Source organism: Petromyzon marinus, unplaced genomic scaffold, assembly GCF_048934315.1.
Source record: "Petromyzon marinus isolate PM22_M1 ecotype Great Lakes invasive population unplaced genomic scaffold, UKy_Petmar_22M1.pri1.0 PM_G_Scaffold_57, whole genome shotgun sequence".
In the NCBI taxonomy this organism is placed as follows: Eukaryota; Metazoa; Chordata; class Hyperoartia; order Petromyzontiformes; family Petromyzontidae; genus Petromyzon; species Petromyzon marinus.
The window spans coordinates 207,646-226,612 of record NW_027423010.1 but is presented as its reverse complement, the minus strand read 5'-3'; the positions used below and the strand labels follow the sequence as shown (position 1 = coordinate 226,612).

The following is an 18,967-nucleotide window of genomic DNA, read 5'->3' as shown; positions in this document are numbered from 1 at the left end:
TATGTAAGTGTCTATGTAAGTGTCTGTATGTAAGTGCCTGTATGTAAGTGTCTGTATGTAAGTGTCTGTATGTAAGTGTCTGTCTGTATGTAAGTGTCTGTATGTAAGTGTCTGTAAGTGTCTGTATGTCAGTGTCTGTATGTAAGTGTCTGTATGTAAGTGTCTGTAAGTGTCTGTATGTAAGTGTCTGTATGTAAGTGTCTCAGTGTCTATGTAAGTGTCTTTATGTAAGTGTCTGTATGTAAGTGTCTGTATGTTTGTTTCTGTATGTAAGTGTCTGTAAGTGTCTGTATGTCAGTGTCTGTATGTAATGGTCTGTATGTAAGTGTCTGTATGTAAGTGTCTCAGTGTCTGTATGTAAGTGTCTGTATGTAATTGTCTGTATGTAAGTGTCTTTATGCAAGAGTGTATGTAAGTGTCTGTATGTAAGTGTCTTTATGTAAGAGTCTGTATGTAAGTGTCTGTATGTAATTGTCTAAGTGTCTGTATGTAAGGGTCTGTATGTAAGTGTCTGTATGTAAGTGTCTGTATGTAAGTGTATGTATGTAAGTGTCTGTATGTAAGTGTCTCAGTGTCTGTTTGTAAGTGTCAGTATGTAAGTGTCTGTATGTAAGTGTCTATGTAAGTGTCTGTATGTAAGTGCCTGTATGTAAGTGTCTGTATGTAAGTGTCTGTATGTAAGTGTCTGTCTGTATGTAAGTGTCTGTATGTAAGTGTCTGTAAGTGTCTGTATGTCAGTGTCTGTATGTAAGTGTCTGTATGTAAGTGTCTGTAAGTGTCTGTATGTAAGTGTCTGTATGTAAGTGTCTCAGTGTCTATGTAAGTGTCTTTATGTAAGTGTCTGTATGTAAGTGTCTGTATGTTTGTTTCTGTATGTAAGTGTCTGTAAGTGTCTGTATGTCAGTGTCTGTATGTAATGGTCTGTATGTAAGTGTCTGTATGTAAGTGTCTCAGTGTCTGTATGTAAGTGTCTGTATGTAAGCGTCTGTATGTGTCTATGTAAGTGTCTCAGTGTCTGTATGTAAGTGTCTGTATGTAAGTGTCTGTATGTAAGTGTCTCAGTGTCTGTATGTAAGTGTATGTAAGCATCTGTATGTAAGTGTCTATGTAAGTGTCTCAGTGTCTGTATGTAAGTGTCTGTATGTAAGTGTCTATGTAAGTGTGTCAGTGTCTTAATGTAAGTGTCTGTATGTAATTGTCTGTATGTAAGTGTCTTTATGCAAGAGTGTATGTAAGTGTCTGTATGTAAGTGTCTAAGTGTCTGTATGTAAGTGTCTTTATGTAAGAGTCTGTATGTAAGTGTCTGTATGTAATTGTCTAAGTGTCTGTATGTAAGGGTCTGTATGTAAGTGTCTGTATGTAAGTGTTTGTATGTAAGTGTCTGTATGTAAGTGTCTCAGTGTCTGTTTGTAAGTGTCAGTATGTAAGTGTCTGTATGTAAGTGTCTATGTAAGTGTCTGTATGTAAGTGCCTGTATGTAAGTGTCTGTATGTAAGTGTCTGTATGTAAGTGTCTGTATGTAAGTGTCTGTATGTAAGTGTCTCAGTATCTGTATGTAAGTGTCTGTATGTAAGTGTCTGTATGTAAGTGTCTGTATGTAAGTCTCAGTGTCTGTATGTCAGTGTGTGTTTGTAAGTGTCTGTATGTAAGTGTCTGTATGTAAGTGTCTGTATGTCAGTGTCTGTATGTAAGTGTATGTATGTAAGTGTCTGTATATAAGTGCCTGTATGTAAGTGTCTGTATGTAAGTGTCTCAGTGTCTGTATGTAAGTGTCTGTATGTAAGTGTCTCAATGTAAGTGTCTGTATGTAAGTGTCTGTATGTAAGTGTCTCAATGTAAGTGTTTGTATGTAATTGTCTGTATGTAAGTGTCTTTATGTAAGAGTCTGTATGTAAGTGTCTGTATGTACGTGTCTAAGTGTCTGTATGTAAGTATCTCTATGTAAGAGTCTGTATGTAAGTGTCTGTATGTAAGTGTCTAAGTGTCTGTATGTAAGGGTCTGTATGTAAGTGTCTATATGTAAGTGTCTGTATGTTAGTGTCTGTATGTAAGTGTCTGTATGTAAGTGTCTGTATGTAAGTATCTGTATGTAAATGTCTGTGTGTAAGTGTCTGTATGTAAGTGTCTTAGTGGCTGTATGTAAGTGTCTGAAAGTGTCTGTATGTAAGTATCTGTATGTAAGTGTCTGTATGTAAGTGTATGGTTGTAAGTGTCTGTATGTAAGTGTCTGTATGTAAGTGCCTGTTTGTAAGTGTCTGTATGTAAGTGTCTGTATATAAGTGCCTGTATGTAAGTGTCTGTATGTAAGTGTCTCAGTGTCTGTATGTAAGTGTCTGTATGTAAGTGTCTCAGTGTCTGTATGTAAGTGTCTGTATGTAAGCTTCTGTATGTAAGTGTCTGTAAGTAGTGTCTCTATGTAAGTGTCTCAGTGTCTGTATGTAAGTTTCTGTATGTAAGTGTCTCAATGTAAGTGTCTGTATGTAAGTGTCTGTATGTCAGTGTCACAGTGTCTGTATGTAAGTGTCTGTATGTAAGTGTCTCAGTGTCTGTATGTAAGTGTCTGTATGTAAGTGTCTGTATGTAAGTGTCTCAGTGTCTGTATGTAAGTGTATGTAAGTGTCTGTATGTAAGTGTCTGTATGTAAGTGTATGTAACTTTCTGTATGTGTCTATGTAAGTGTTTCAGTGTCTGTATGTAAGTGTCTGTATGTAAGTGTCTGTATGTAAGTGTCTGTATGTAAGTGTCTGTATATAAGTGTCTGTATGTAAGTGTCTGTATGTAAGCTTCTGTATGTACGTGTCTGTAAGTAGTGTCTCTATGTAAGTGTCTCAGTGTCTGTATGTAAGTGTCTGTATGTAAGTGTCTCAATGTAAGTGTCTGTATGTAAGTGTCTGTATGTACGTGTCTCAAGGTAAGTGTCTGTATGTAATTGTCTGTATGTAAGTGTCTTTATGTAAGAGTCTGTATGCAAGTGTCTGTATGTACGTGTCTAAGTGTCTGTATGTAAGTATCTCTATGTAAGAGTCTGTATGTAAGTGTCAGTATGTAAGTGTCTAAGTGTCTGTATGTAAGGGTCTGTATGTAAGTGTCTATATGTAAGTGTCTGTATGTAAGTGTCTGTATGTAAGTGTCTGTATGTAAGTATCTGTATGTAAGTGTCTGTATGTAAGTGTCTGTATGTAAGTGTCTGTATGTAAGTGTCTGTATGTAAGTGTCTGTATGTAAGTGTCTCAGTATCTGTATGTAAGTGTCTGTATGTAAGTGTATGTAAGTGTCTGTATGTAAGTGTCTGTATGTAAGTGTCTTTATGTAAGTGGCTGTATGTAAGTGTCTGTAAGTGTCTGTATGTAAGTATCTGTATGTAAGTGTCTGTATGTAAGTTTCTGTATGTAAGTATATGTTTGTAAGTGTCTGTATGTAAGTGTCTGTATGTAAGCGCCTGTTTGTAAGTGTCTGTATGTAAGTGTCTGTATATAAGTGCCTGTATGTAAGTGTCTGTATGTAAGTGTCTCAGTGTCTGTATGTAAGTGTCTGTGTGTAAGTGTCTCAGTGTCTGTATGTAAGTGTCTGTATGTAAGCTTCTGTATGTAAGTGTCTCAATGTAAGTGTCTGTATGTAAGTGTCTGTATGTCAGTGTCACAGTGTCTGTATGTAAGTGTCTGTATGTAAGTGTCTCAGTGTCTGTATGTAAGTGTCTGTATGTAAGCGTCTGTATGTGTCTATGTAAGTGTCTCAGTGTCTGTATTTAAGTGTCTGTATGTAAGTGTCTGTATGTAAGTGTCTCAGTGTCTGTATGTAAGTGTATGTAAGTGTCTGTATGTAAGTGTCTGTATGTAAGTGTCTCAGTGTCTGTATGTAAGTGTATGTAAGTTTCTGTATGTAAGTGTCTATGTAAGTGTTTCAGTGTCTGTATGTAAGTGTCTGTATGTAAGTGTCTGTATGTAACTGTCTGTATGTAAGTGTCTGTATATAAGTGTCTGTATGTAAGTGTCTGTATGTAAGTGTATGTAAGTTTCTGTATGTAAGTGTCTATGTAAGTGTCTCAGTGTCTGTATGTAAGTGTCTGTATGTAACTGTCTGAATGTAAGTGTCTGTATATAAGTGTCTGTATGTAAGTGTCTGTATGTAAGTGTATGTAAGTTTCTGTATTTAAGTGTCTATGTAAGTGTCTCAGTGTCTGTATGTAAGTGTCTGTATGTAAGCGTCTGTATGTGTCTATGTAAGTGTCTCAGCGTCTGTATTTAAGTGTCTGTATGTAAGTGTCTGTATGTAAGTGTCTCAGTGTCTGTATGTAAGTGTATGTAAGTGTCTGTATGTAAGTGTCTGTATGTAAGTGTATGTAAGTTTCTGTATGTGTCTATGTAAGTGTTTCAGTGTCTGTATGTAAGTGTCTGTATGTAAGTGTCTGTATGTAAGTGTCTGTATGTAAGTGTCTGTATATAAGTGTCTGTATGTAAGTGTCTGTATGTAAGCTTCTGTATGTAAGTGTCTGTAAGTAGTGTCTCTATGTAAGTGTCTCAGTGTCTGTATGTGTCTGTATGTAAGTGTCTCAATGTAAGTGTCTGTATGTAAGTGTCTGTATGTACGTGTCTCAAGGTAAGTGTCTGTATGTAATTGTCTGTATGTAAGTGTCTTTATGTAAGAGTCTGTATGCAAGTGTCTGTATGTACGTGTCTAAGTGTCTGTATGTAAGTGTCTCTATGTAAGAGTCTGTATGTAAGTGTCAGTATGTAAGTGTCTAAGTGTCTGTATGTAAGGGTCTGTATGTAAGTGTCTATATGTAAGTGTCTGTATGTAAGTGTCTGTATGTAAGTGTCTGTATGTAAGTGTCTGTATGTAAGTATCTGTATGTAAATGTCTGTGTGTAAGTGTCTGTATGTAAGTCCGGCAAAACAACCCCCTACCTCCTCGCGGTGCCGGACGGGCAACTCTGTCGTGGACAGTGCTGTGGGGGGAGTTCCAATTTTGATTGGCTCCTCCCCTCATGGCATATGTGTCCACCACAGGGGCTAAACGGGGGCTCTGGACGGGTGCGAGGGGCTGGTAACCCCTCCACCTTCAATTAATTACCACAAAACCACGAATTAAAGTGAAATATGTAACAACTAAGCTTGTGCCGGAGGCCCCGGGGGGCCAGGCGTCTATGACGTCTCCTGGCCAAACCCCAATTGGCGGAGCCAGGAGATTGAATACCTACCCTCGGGGCTACTCCAGAAACAACGAAAAGCCACTACGGGTGGCCACGTGGAATGTTCGAACGCTCACTGCAGAGGAGAGGCTGCCACTCCTCTGTCGGGAGCTGGACCGGTACCGCCTGGATCTATGCGGCATTCAGGAGGTCCGGTGGACCGGCTCTGGCTCCTGCCACCATGAGGGGTGGACAGTCCTCTACTCGGGGCAGCAGACTGCCAAACAACAGGGTGTGGGTCTTCTTTTGAACAAAAGAATGAAGGGGGCGTGGGAGCGTGGCGGTGAGGTGTGGGAAGCTGTAAGCCCCAGGCTACTTTGGGCTCGCCTTCCCATCAACCGGAGGCGAGGAATGGTGGTCGTGGTTACTTATGCCCCCACCGAAGATGAACATCCGTGGAGGGATGCAGGCAAAGCCGATGAGTCAGATGCCTTCTATGACCTCCTGTCACAGGTGCTGGCTAAAGTGGCCCCTCGGGATAGAGTCATCATGTTGGGTGACTTCAATGCCCGAGTTGGTCATGATACTGGCACCTGGTCTGGAGTGATTGGAGGGCATGGGCCAGATCAGCTCAATAACAACGGTAGGAGGCTGCTAGATTTTTGTGCAGCCCATGGGCTTGTAATTACCAACACGCTGTTCCGGCATCGGCGCATCCACACAACATCATGGATGCATGCCGGGTCCAAGCAAGAACATCTGCTGGACTACATAGTGACGGACCAGCGAATGCGAGCCCATGTCCTTGACACCAGGACCTACCGTGGAGCTGATCTGCCCTCTGACCATCGACTAGTCATCTGTAAGATGCGCCTGCCATTCTTCCACTCCGGTGGTGGGTGTACACCCAGGACCCCATTCCAACCTAAAGTGGCCTGGTCTCAGTTATCTGATGAAAGTTGCAAGCGAGAATTTCATCATCGCTTGCGGCTGGGATTGGCATCGTCCCCGACTCCTCCTGATGTCGAGGGTAAATGGGCGAGGTTTAGGACTGTGACTCATGCAGCTGCAATGGCTGCTTTGGGTACGCGGTCCAGACCTCCCCAGACACCCTGGATGACAGAGGAGTTGTTCAGGATGGTTGAGAAAAAGCGACAGGCCCACTGTCATCGGCTACAGAATCCCACGTCAGAGAATGAGGAGGCTTACCGCAGCCTTCGCTCGGAGGTTCGGAGAGCCGTGAGGCGCTGCAAGGATGGGTGGTGGTCGCGGGTTGCTGAGGAGATGGAGTCTGCCTCAGTGGCCCGTGATCACAAATCGCTATTTAACTCCATCAAAAAAGTAACCTGCAGCGCCACACCTATTACCATCATTAGGGGAAAAAACGGTGATCCAATTTCCGACCCCCAGGAACAGGTTCGCAGATTTGCTGAGCATTTCTGTGAGGTCCTGGGGGAGGGAAAATCCCACAGCCAGGAAAACATCGTGGCACAAAGTGAGGATGACCCTGCTGAGGCTGCGGTGCCTCAAATATTGGATGAAGTCACCCCCTGTGAGTGGCTGGCTGAGGTGCCATCTGCTGAGGAAGTATTGAAGGCGATCCGGAGTCTGAGACCAGGAAAGGCAGCGGGCAGAGATGATCTCCCAAGCGAAATGCTGAGGGAGGGTGGCGTTTGTGCACAGACTGCCCTATATGACATCATAACAACAGTCTGGACCACTGGACGGGTTCCGCAGGATTGGAAGGATGCCCTGGTGGTCCCCCTTTTTAAGAAGGGGGACCGCAGAGACTGTAACAACTACAGGGGCATCTCACTCCTCAGTGTGCCGGGAAAGGTCCTGGCAAGGATTATTCAGCATCGCCTTGCCAGGCACGCTGAGGAGAGGCTTGCGGAGCCCCAATGCGGTTTCAGGAAAGGGCGGTCCTGCACAGATGCCATATTTTCTGTCCGTCTGCTACAGCAGAGGTGTAGGGAATTCCAACAAGACCTACATCTCTGCTTTATTGACCTGGTCAAGGCCTATGATACCATCAGTAGGCCTGGGCTCTGGGTCGTTCTTCGTGCTTTTGGAGTACCTGACCCTCTGCTCACGATCATTAAGGACCTTCATGATGGTGAGCGGGCCCGGGTAAAACTACGTGGCCGGGAGTCAGAGCCATTCCCTGTACACCTTGGGGTGCGACAGGGATGTCCTCTGGCTCCCACATTATTTAACATCTATTTTGACCACGTAGTTCGTGAAGCCTTCAATAGCTGTACCGGGGGAATCTCCATATGGTACAGATATAATGGGAGGCTAATCGATGCCCGGGTGCGGTCAAGGGATGGCTCCCTATTGCTCAACCACGTTATGTATGCTGATGACTTGGTAATAGCTGCTCAGTCAGAGGAGGAGTTGGAGACGCTGCTGCTGAGACTGGAGCGTGCCACTAAGAGGTGGGGCCTTACCATCAGCCCCACCAAAACTAAGCACCTGCCTGGGTATTTTGTACCATCGGACACTCCACCCCCACAACTCTCCATCGGTGATGGGGCAGTTGTGGAGAGAGTGGAGAGTTTCCCATACCTGGGCAGTGTGCTTATGACTGGCTCCAGTTTAACAGCAGAGGTCTCACTCCGAATCAGTCGAGCGGCAATATCTTTTCATCGGTTGCGTAACGCTGTGTGGAAGCTACCTGGTCTGTCGCTCCGCACTAAGCTTCAGGTCTTCTCGGCCACGGTCATTCCCTCCCTTCTCTACGCTTGCGAAACGTGGACCCCCCTAATGGAACATCTTCGCCGGTTGGAAACATTTAGGCTGACCTGCCTACGATCCATCCTGGGTTTAACCAGACTGGATTGTGTGAGGAGCTCACAAATCCTTGAAAGATCTGGGCAGGGTCCCATCGGTGAGCTCCTCCGGCAGGCAAGGCTGCGATGGCTGGGTCATGTAGCCCGCATGCCCAGCCACCGCATGCCGAAACAGCTTTTGTTTGGCCGGATTGAGGGGGCTAAGCGGGCGCGGCACGGGCTAGAGAAGAGATGGAGTGATGTGGTACAGGAGGACGTGGAGCTGAGTGGACTTGCCGATGACTGGTACCAGCGGTGTCAAGATCGGCCTCTGTGGAGGAGGCTCGTGAAGGATGCTACTGGGCAGTTGGAGGCAGTCGCCCTCCAACAACAACGGAGGGCGGAGGAGCGACGCTCACAACAGCGAGCGGAGCGCCGGGTGGCTAAAGCACAGCAGGTTGGCACAGTAGGGGGCACAGGTGGTGCATCAGCCAGTCATCTCAGTCAGTCGACCCGTGGCACCTGGGTCTGCCCCGTGACCTCCTGCCAGCGGGCGTTCGACACTTCACGTGGCCTCAGGGTGCACATAGCCTGGCACAAGCGTCGTGGTGACGTCACCGCCACTTAGTGGCGAATGGCGGTTGTTGTTGTTGTATGTAAGTGTCTTAGTGTCTGTATGTAAGTGTCTGTATGTAAGTGTCTGTGTCTGTATGTAAGTGTCTGTATGTAAGTGTCTGTATGTAAGCGTCTGTATGTAAGTGGCTGTATGTAAGTGTCTGTAAGTGTCTGTATGTAAGTATCTGTATCTAAGTGTCTGTATGTAAGTTTCTGTATGTAAGTGTATGTTTGTAAGTGTCTGTATGTAAGTGTCTGTATGTAAGTGCCTGTTTGTAAGTGTCTGTATGTAAGTGTCTGTATATAAGTGCCTGTATGTAAGTGTCTGTATGTAAGTGTCTCAGTGTCTGTATGTAAGTGTCTGTATGTAAGTGTCTCAGTGTCTGTATGTAAGTGTCTGTATGTAAGCTTCTGTATGTAAGTGTCTGTAAGTAGTGTCTCTATGTAAGTGTCTCAGTGTCTGTATGTAAGTTTCTGTATGTAAGTGTCTCAATGTAAGTGTCTGTATGTAAGTGTCTGTATGTCAGTGTCACAGTGTCTGTATGTAAGTGTCTGTATGTAAGTGTCTCAGTGTCTGTATGTAAGTGTCTGTATGTAAGCGTCTGTATGTGTCTATGTAAGTGTCTCAGTGTCTGTATTTAAGTGTCTGTATGTAAGTGTCTGTATGTAAGTGTCTCAGTGTCTGTATGTAAGTGTATGTAAGTGTCTGTATGTAAGTGTCTGTATGTAAGTGTCTCAGTGTCTGTATGTAAGTGTATGTAAGTTTCTGTATGTAAGTGTCTATGTAAGTGTTTCAGTGTCTGTATGTAAGTGTCTGTATGTAAGTGTCTGTATGTAACTGTCTGTATGTAAGTGTCTGTATATAAGTGTCTGTATGTAAGTGTCTGTATGTAAGTGTTTGTATGTAAGTGTCTCAGTATCTGTATGTAAATGTCTTTATGTAAGTGTCTGTATGTAAGTGTCTCAGTGTCTGTTTGTGTCAGTATGTAAGTGTCTGTATGTAAGTGTCTGTATGTAAGTGTCTATGTAAGTGTCTCAGTGTCTGTATGTAAGTGTCTGTATGTAAGTGTCTGTATGTAAGTGTCTTAGTGTCTGTATGTAAGTGTCTGTATGTAATTGTCCATATGTAAGTGTCTTTATGTAAGAGTCTGTATGTAAGTGTCTGTATGTAATGTCGTCTGTCTGTGTGTGTGTGTGTACCTTAAGCGTACATGTATGTAATGTCGTATGTAATGTCGTCTGTCTGTGTGTGTGTGTGTACGCTTAAGGTACACACACACAGACAGACGACATTGCCTGGGACTTGACACCTGTCAAGCACGCCGATTATTCACCGGCGTTTTATATCTTTAACCCGTCGATGCCATGTGTTTAAATAAACTCTACTTCCCTGGTGTCTACTTCCTTAACTCGGATAACCCTGTAGGGCAGTGGCTCTTCACAACCTGAGGGTGCGAGATTCCCTTTCTGGGGGGGTGCGAGACACGGCCAGATTTGTTTTCTTTAGAAGGTGAAAAAACAAAACGCAAATTTAGCGTGGATACGTTAGTACAACTACTTTGTTTCATCAACCCCTGTGTATTTATTGTGGCCTTACGTCCCACAGGGGGTGCAGAGGAGTTGCTGTGTACAGTAAAACCTTGGATTGCGAGTAACTTGGCCTGCGAGTGTTTGGCGAGACGGGCTACATTTGTAAATAAATATTAACTTGATAAACGAGCGAGGTTCTCGCAATACGCGCAGCGCACGTGTAGACACGCTTTGTACTGCCGGGCGTCACGTGATCACAACTGATGTACCGAGTGCTCTGATTATACGCGAGTGCTTTGGATTACAAAACACGTTTCCGGAACGAATCGAGCTCGCGATCCCACGGTTTCTACCGTATCGACGTTGTACGACGTTGTTAACGGCTGAGAGCCACAAGGGGTGGCAGGCTGCGGTCAAGGTGAAGAGACACCGCTCTCGGGGGAAGGACGGCCGGGGGTTGAAACGATAAAAGGGAGAGAGGGCGAAGGGGGAGGAGGAGGGGAACGCCTAAATGCGCCCGAATGAGCGAGCTGAAAAATAACGCTCCAACATTTACCTCTCCTGAGACAGCTCTGATTCCAGGACGTTCACCGCGTTCAAGGCGTCTCTGAGGTCATTCTCCAAGACGCGCTCTTTTGCTTTCGCTCCGTTGAGTTCGCTCTGGAAGGTAAACGACGCCCCAAGATGCGGCGCCGGGCGACGCGAATTGCCACATTTGTGCGCGCAAAAAAGAGCATCCGCAGCGACGACAATTGACGCAATTCTAACACGCGTTTGCAAACGATAACGCTCACAGGGAAGTGTTGCGCGGGTTATTATTTTACCCGTAGATTTAAGAAACGTTCGAAATACCTTGCTTTCGTTTTTCAGCGTTTCCATGGCGGCTATCCGCTGTTCCATTTGACAGACGGCTTCTTGGAGTGAAGCTCTCTCTCGTTTGAACGCGTCTAAGGATTCCTTCACGCAAGACACGACACGAGACCAACACTTCCTACGATACCCCAAGATGTGTTTATTGCACCACGGTGGGCGTAAGCTCTCGGATGCCGTAGCGATAGGTTTTACCCTTTTAACTGGCACCAAAAACTGACACCTTTATTCAAGGCATCATGTCTGCAATAACCGCAACACAAGCAGTCAAAATGCAAGCAAAAAAGAGACAACTCTGATAATGATATTGGCACTGTCCTTGAATTTGATTGGGCCACACCCGAGACGGCTTTTCTTAGAGCCTAGTCTCCACTGGTGTTGGACCAGAAGACGCCAAAAGGCGTACAACTCAAAAACAGCGCACTATCAGAGTATTGAGGGCTCGGGGTGAGCATTTACATTATGAGACCTCCTTTGCCAGTAACAAGATATAGGAATAGGTTTTTACCCTTTTAACTGGCACCAAAAACTGACACCTTTATTCAAGGCATCATGTCTGCAATAACCGCAACACAAGCAGTCAAAATGCAAGCAAAAAGACAACTCTGATAACGATATTGGCACTGTCCTTGAATTTGATTGGTCCACACCCGAGACGGCTTTTCTTAGAGCCTAGTCTCCACTGGTGTTGGACCAGAAGATGTCAAAAGGCGTACAACTCAAAAACAACGCACTATCAGAGTATTGAGGGCTCGGGGTGAGCATTTACATTATGAGACCTCCTTTGCCAGTAACAAGATATAGGAATAGGTTTTTACCCTTTTAACTGGCACAAAAAACTCAAATTCAAGGACAGTGCCAATATTATTATCAGAGTTGTCTCTTTTGTTTGCATTTTGACTGCTTGTGTTGTGGTTATTGCAGACATGATGCCTTGAATAAAGGTGTCAGTTTTTCGTGCCAGTTTAAAAGGGTAGAACCTATTACTATATCTTGTTACTGGCAAAGGAGGTCTCATAATGTAAATGCTCTCGGATGCCGTCTGAACGTTCCCTTTCTCTCCCCCCTCCCCCCCCCCCACGTGCTCCCCGAGCCTCTCAGGAGCTCAACGTGAAACGCCTTGCCAAGCAAAACAAAAAATATTGGGACGCGACCCAAAGGCCGTTGCGAGCACAGCGACGGAGACCGACGCAGTGGCCGGCGTTCCGTGTTTGATAAAATCGAAAAGCACCGTTAGACCTCCTTTGCCAGTGCCAAAATATAATAATATAATAGGGGTTTTCCCCCTTTTTTCTGGCAACAAAACTGAAACCTTTTTTTACAAGGATTCATGTCGCTGCATCGACCACAATACCTGCAGTCAAAACGCAAACAAAAAAACCTACTATGATAATATATGTGGCATTGTCCTTGAAACTGATTGGTCCACACCTAGGGACGGCTTTCTTTTGAGCCTCGACCCAATTGGTGCTAGACCACATGACGCCAAAAGGCGTCACACAGCTCAAAGACAATGCACTATCCAGGTAATGAGGGCTCGGGGTGAGCATCTACATCATTGGACCTCCTTTGCCAGTGCCAAAATATAATAATAGAGGGGTTTTCCCCCTTTTTTTGGCAACAAAACTGAAACCTTTTTTTACGAGGAGTCACGTCGCTGCATTGACCACAATATACCTGCAGTCAAAATTCAAACAAAAAACCTACTATGATAATATATGTGGCATTGTCCTTGAAACTGATTGGTCCACGCCAAAAGGCGTCACACAGCTCAAAGACAATGTACGCCTTTTGGCGTCATCTTGTCGAGCACCAATTGGGTCGAGGCTCAAAAGAAAGCCGTCCCTTGGTGTGGACCAATCAGTTTCAAGGACAATGCCACATATATATTATCATAGTAGGTTTTTTGTTTGCATTTTGACTGCAGGTATTGTGGTTAATGCAGTGACGTGAATCCTCGTAAAAAGGTTTCAGTTTTATTGCCAGAAAAAAAGGGGAAAAACCCTATTATTATAAATCGAAAAGCGATTGTGTTTTTTTTTGGGTAACAAAGTGCGAGCCCCAATATGGCAACGCTGCATAGCTTGCTCAAGCAGGTGACTTCGCTGGCGGAAAACAATCCCAACGCAATTGAACCATTTCAGAGAAGTGGGGTGGGTGGGAAGATAAATCGAAATCATTTAATGTAGCTGCTACAAAGCTTTGGAACCATCTAGCATCGTCTCTTAGCACCTTCACTCTGTCATCTCTGTCCTCACCTAAACCGACTGTTAAGATCACAAAAGTTTCAAATGTGAATGTAAATAGTACAATCTAATTGATTTATTTTAAAAATGTGAACCTGTGTAATTGTTCAAATAGAATGATTTGCTGAGCCACCATTGACAAAGAGCTTTTTTGGCTCATTGGGCTTTACTTGGCTAATGAACTTGTGAACTACAATCGCGACGTTGAACGTCGTCCGCTCTTCTGGCTGATATTGCGATAGACGACATTGAAATGTGCTCACCAGCGTTTCGCGATGTTTCATGTCGTTATTGTCGCTTGCAATCTTCAAATTACCTAAAAATATTAATCGAGTGATAATATTAATTAAGGATTACCAATAAACGTTGGACAACGATGAAAATATATTAAACAGACGTTAACAATGTACACTCCTGATAGAGGTCAAATGTCACACGTGCGATAAATAATTAACACTCGCAATGGTCACTGACACTCTCAAAACGTTGCCTACCTATTTCTGTATTTTTTTCACGAATATTTCTTTCAAGCCTGCTACGAATCTCAGCTTCTTCGCTGCGCCTGATAAAAAAAAAAAAACATAACAAGACATCTGCCTCATTTAATTGTTAAAAAAAATGTCATACGCAACGCAGCACACAATCAATGCAAGACGAAAATCGTCCCCGTGTAGCCTTAACAGACTGTTGGGTCAAGTGCTGCTCGCGAGCATCATTGTTAAGGCCGGCACGGTACACGAGGGGGTGGGTGGCCAGCACCACGCCCGGCCGCCTTTGTCTCCCCAGTGGCAATGTTCACACACCGCACCAGGGTACTCATTTGAGGCCGAGTTGAGTGGAGGCCCGGGACCGGTTCGGATAATCGTCACGCGGACGTTGTGTTCGTGATGTGCGGCAGAAGCCAGATTAAACGATGCAGAAAACTGCATCGGTAAACAAACTGTACTCTATTATTGGTTCTTTCGGTAAAGTCACCACGTAGAAGGGAAACAATAAAATAATAAAAATATAAAACGATAAAATTCTCACGTGTGAAAACCACATATCAAGAAAATTTTCTTGCAGTGGTTTTCACACCTGACGATGATTGCTTGCGTTGCAGTCGAAACGTCGTGAGAATTTAATTGTTTTATATTTTTATTATTTTAGTGTTTCCCTTCTACGTGGTGACTTTACCGAAAGAACCAAGAATATAAATCGCTGCAGTCACGAAAGCTTTAAATAAAAATTTAAACTGTACTGTATTTGTTTTGCTTTACAGATACAACAACAGTCAGAGATGTTCTACGCAATGCAGCGCCTTCTCCTTAGTAGCTCCCAACGTCTGAAATTCACAAACTTGAAAACTCGCTAATAACTTAATTGGGGGAAACACGAAGCAACTGTCGCCCCCTACTGCAAAATAATTGCAGACCCAGCGCATCGTGGCTGCTTCTCCCTCTCCCCCCTCCTCCGTTCCGAACAATGATGGACTCGTCCGTCTGAACAAAGCTCGTCGCTTTCCGTGGTGCTAACGTTGAAACAAGGAAAAAATAAACCGGCATGCTAATCCCTCACACTAACATTCTGCCTTTAACATCCTGCTAATCCAACACATTAACACAGCTATTTCAATGCTAAATTATTCTGTTGATATGTAAACTCGGACTTTAACACCCTGCTAATCCAACACATTAACACAGCTACTTCAATGCTAAATCCTTCTGTTGATATGTAAACTCTGACTTTAACATAGTTACTTCCGTGACCAGTCACATGCTGATCCCTCACACTAACATCATGCTAATCTCCCAGTTACATTCTAATTTGTTGACTTTAACATCCTGCTAATCCAACACATTAACACAGCTACATCAATGCTAAATCCTTATGTTGATATGTAAACTCGGACTTTAACATAGCTACTTCCGTGACCAGTCACATGCTGATCCCTCACGTTAACATTCTGCTAATCTCCCAGTTACATGCTAATTCCTCACATCAACATCATGCTAATCTCCCAGTTACATGCTAATTCCTCACATTAACATCCTGCTAATCTCCCAGTTACATGCTAATTCCTCACATCAACATCATGCTAATCCAACACATTAACTTAGCTACTTCAATGCTAAATCCTTCTGTTGATATGTAAACTCTGACTTTAACATAGCTACTTCCGTGACCAGTCACATGCTGATCCCTCACACTAACATCATGCTAATCTCCCAGTTACATGCTAATTTCTGACTTTAACATCCTGCTAATCCAACACATTAACACAGCTACATCAATACTAAATCCTTATGTTGATATGTAAACTCGGACTTTAACATAGCTACTTCCGTGACCAGTCACATGCTGATCCCTCACGTTAACATTCTGCTAATCTCCCAGTTACATGCTAATTCCTCACATCAACATCATGCTAATCTCCCAGTTACATGCTAATTCCTCACATTAACATCCTGCTAATCTCCCAGTTACATGCTAATTCCTCACATCAACATCATGCTAATCTCCCAGTTACATGCTAATTCCTCACATTAACATCATGCTAATCCAACACATTAACTTAGCTACTTCAATGCTAAATCCTTCTGTTGATATGTAAACTCCTTCGTCAAGGGGCTCTGCTCCTCCCACCCAGCTTAAAAGACGCTGCCAAGCTTAGCAGTGTTCACTCGAGCGCCGTCTTCCCGACAGTTCTGTTCCTTCACCTGAGGAAGGCTACTTGTGTTGTGGCCGAAACGTCGTGAGAATTTTATTTTATGTTTTATTTTTATTATTTTATTTCCATTCTACGTGGTGGTGACTTTACCGAAAGAACCAAGAATATGAATCCCTGCAGTCACGAAAGCTTTAAATGGAAATTTAAACTGTACTGTATTTGTTTTGCTTTACAGATACCACAACAGTCAGAGATGTTCTACGCAATGCAGCGCCTTCTCCTTAGTAGCTCCCAACGTCTGAAATTCACAAACTTGAAAACTCGCTAATAACTTAATTGGGGGAAACACGAAGCAATTGTCGCCCCCTACTGCAAAACAATTGCAGACCCCCTTCTAAACGTGAACACTGCGGGGCAGTGTCCTTCACTGCAAGGCCGGCGGGCCACGAGCGGCCCCTGGTGGCCTCTTGTGCGGCCCCTGACAATACCCAGATCTGAAATCACCTCCCCATCGTCGTCGTCGTCGTCGTCCTCGTGTGCTGCTGTCAAACCCAGCGGTGTTAAAACGTGTGGCGGCCCTCACGCTGTACCGTGTCTTATCGGCGGACGTGCCCCACCCCCCCCGACCCGCCCTCGCCCTCCGCCACCTCTGAAAATGAGTGAAGAACACCACCGTGGTGCTTTCCTGCGTCAACCAGCGTAGTACGTGACAATAGCGACGCAACGATAATTAACATCTTCTTTGGTTCTTTCGGTAAAGTCACCATCACGTAGATTGAGAATAAAATAATAAATTGATAAAATGACACGATAAAATTCTCACGACATTTCGGGCCACGACACAAGCGGCCTTCATCAGGTGAAGGGACGAGAATGTCTGGAGGACAGCGCTGGAGCGCTGAGGCAGTCTCGTCCCTTCACCTGATGAAGGCCGCTTGTGTTGTGGCCGAAACGTCGTGAGAATTTTATCGTGTTATTTAATTTTATTAATTTATTATTTAATACAATTAATCCTTGCAGTCACGAACGCTTTAAATCGATGATTAATGTCTCGGCACGCGCCACGTTCCGTGTTGTAAAAGTTCACCACTTGCCTCTGGCTGGCTGCTGCTGTCAACTCTTCGTTTGCCTTCTCCAGGTTTTGCACAATCACGTTCAGGTCCCGACGTTCGTGCTGCAGCTTGTCGCACGACAGCCGCTGCCCCGCGGTGCTTGCGGTGAACTCTCGCTCCTTCTCCGCAAAACTTCTCTCCGCGTTTTGCATCCCAGCCTGCATTCAGACCGTACAATGATGAAATCGATGAGGCGGGTGACCCGCTGCATTTGTTCAGATACAGTGAAAAAAGCTTGAGACTTTTCCAAAAAGGCTAAGAGAAAACCATTCCTTATTCTTGATTCTTTCGGTAAAGTCGCCACGTAGAAGGGAAACTATAAAATGATTAAAATATCAAACAATTAAATTCTCACGACGTTTCGACGGCAACACAAGCAATCATCATCAGATGTGAAAACCACAGCAAGAACATTTGGAATAAGTGGCGGTGAAAAATGTTTCTTGCTGTGGTGTTCACACCTGATGACGATTGCTTGAGTTGCCGTCGAAACGTCGTGAGAATTTTATTGTTGTATATTTTTATTATTTTATTGTTTCCTTTCTACGTGGCGACTTTACCCGAAAGAACCAAGAATATGAATCCCTGCAGTGACCAAAGCTTTAAATCAAAAAGAAAACCATTCCGTAAAAAATATCCAGTTAAGGAATGCAGACAATATTAGCGATGTAATAAATATGAACGGATACATATTCTTAGCTCTTTCGGTAAAGTCACGTTGAAGGGAAACAATAAAAATAATAAAATATATATAAAACAATAAAAATTCTCACGACGTTTCGACCATAACACAAACGGTCATCATCAGGTGTGTCGGTTTGCATTAATGTATTTATTTTTAAAACACCGTTTAAACACCGTTTAAAAATAAATTAATTAATGCAAACCGACACACCTGATGACGACCGTTTGTGTTATGGTCGAAACGTCGTGAGAATTTTTATTGTTTTAAATATATTTTATTATTTTGTTTCCCTTCAACGTGGTGACTTTACCGAAAGAGCTAAGAATATGAATCGCTGCAGTCACGAAAGCTTTAAATAAAAAAAATGAACGGATAGGTCACCTGCAGCGTGCTTTCAATTTCCCGATGGCGATTTACTTCGAGTTTCAGGGTACCACTTTCTTTCTGCATTTGCTCAAGCCGTGCTTGAAAGTTGCCTGTTAATTCACGCAAAACAAATGAAATCGGGATCGACTTTCACGGTCGGGACGTGCAGACATTTGCCCACCGCGCACACGCACAAACACATCCGGGCTCGTTGGCAATAAAAAGCGGGCAACTTGAAGTGTGCTCTCACGCTCTGTTTCTTCGAGTCGAGCGCAGCTTTCAATGGAATCTTGCAGTTTTTGCGAGGCCATTTTGAGCTCTTCATTTTTTAACTCCAACAGCTCGGACATTTCTTTGGCCTAAGAGCGAAAAGACGGAACTCTCTGTTTGCTAACTACTGAACGACAAAGATAATAATACGACTTTACGCACGGATCTATGAAATGACCTACTGCTGGGCAAGGCGAGTTTTCTGGTTTGAAAGTCATCATTGAAGTCAGATAAGTTGTGTTTACCAGACTGAAATGAACTTGAGAAATCAAGACAAAGAGGTCGAAATGTGCAGATCCCATATATTTCGTTGAACAAATGCGTTTAGGGCACTGAATACGTTCTAAAGTGGAAATAATTCACATTTTAAGCATTATATTGTTATACAGACGTTTGTAAATTGTAAAAGCAATGTATGAACACTGTACACAATGGCAATAGTAGGCGTTAAAGGCAATAGTTTGGGATAGGAACATTAATATATCAGTTTTTATTTGAAGGTGATCTTGATCTTCAAAGGATATTTTATGATTGAGACAGGCATGCCTTTAGGAGCTGCATTTCTTACATTTGAAATCAACAAAAATTAATGAGCCTGAATTATAACAGACCCTTGGGGTTTGAGCTATATATATACACACTGGTTTGTAAAAGGTAATGCATGGTCATTTAATCCAATTTTTTTTTTATCCCAACGTGCATTTAAAATGTGAGCAAAAGCGAT

The 18,967-nt window shown here is 43.5% G+C and overlaps 1 protein-coding gene across 4 annotated transcripts in view; it reads right to left on the bottom strand.

Annotated features, from left to right (window-relative positions):
* Window positions 1-18,967, bottom strand: part of LOC142918193 (uncharacterized) — a 241,722-nt gene that overhangs the window by 199,092 nt on the left and 23,663 nt on the right. For 3 of the 4 annotated variants that reach the window (XM_076062321.1, XM_076062320.1, XM_076062318.1), the window contains 7 exons: window positions 18,224-18,332; window positions 17,989-18,083; window positions 16,905-17,080; window positions 13,655-13,722; window positions 13,424-13,476; window positions 10,897-11,001; window positions 10,601-10,704 (listed from right to left, as the gene is read on the bottom strand). In XM_076062321.1, coding sequence (XP_075918436.1) covers window positions 10,601-10,704; window positions 10,897-11,001; window positions 13,424-13,476; window positions 13,655-13,722; window positions 16,905-17,080; window positions 17,989-18,083; window positions 18,224-18,332 — 710 coding nt within the window. Of the gene's footprint in view, window positions 1-10,600; window positions 10,705-10,896; window positions 11,002-11,036; window positions 11,471-13,423; window positions 13,477-13,654; window positions 13,723-16,904; window positions 17,081-17,988; window positions 18,084-18,223; window positions 18,333-18,967 lie in introns of those variants that run through there. The other variant, XM_076062319.1, reaches the window with a different exon arrangement.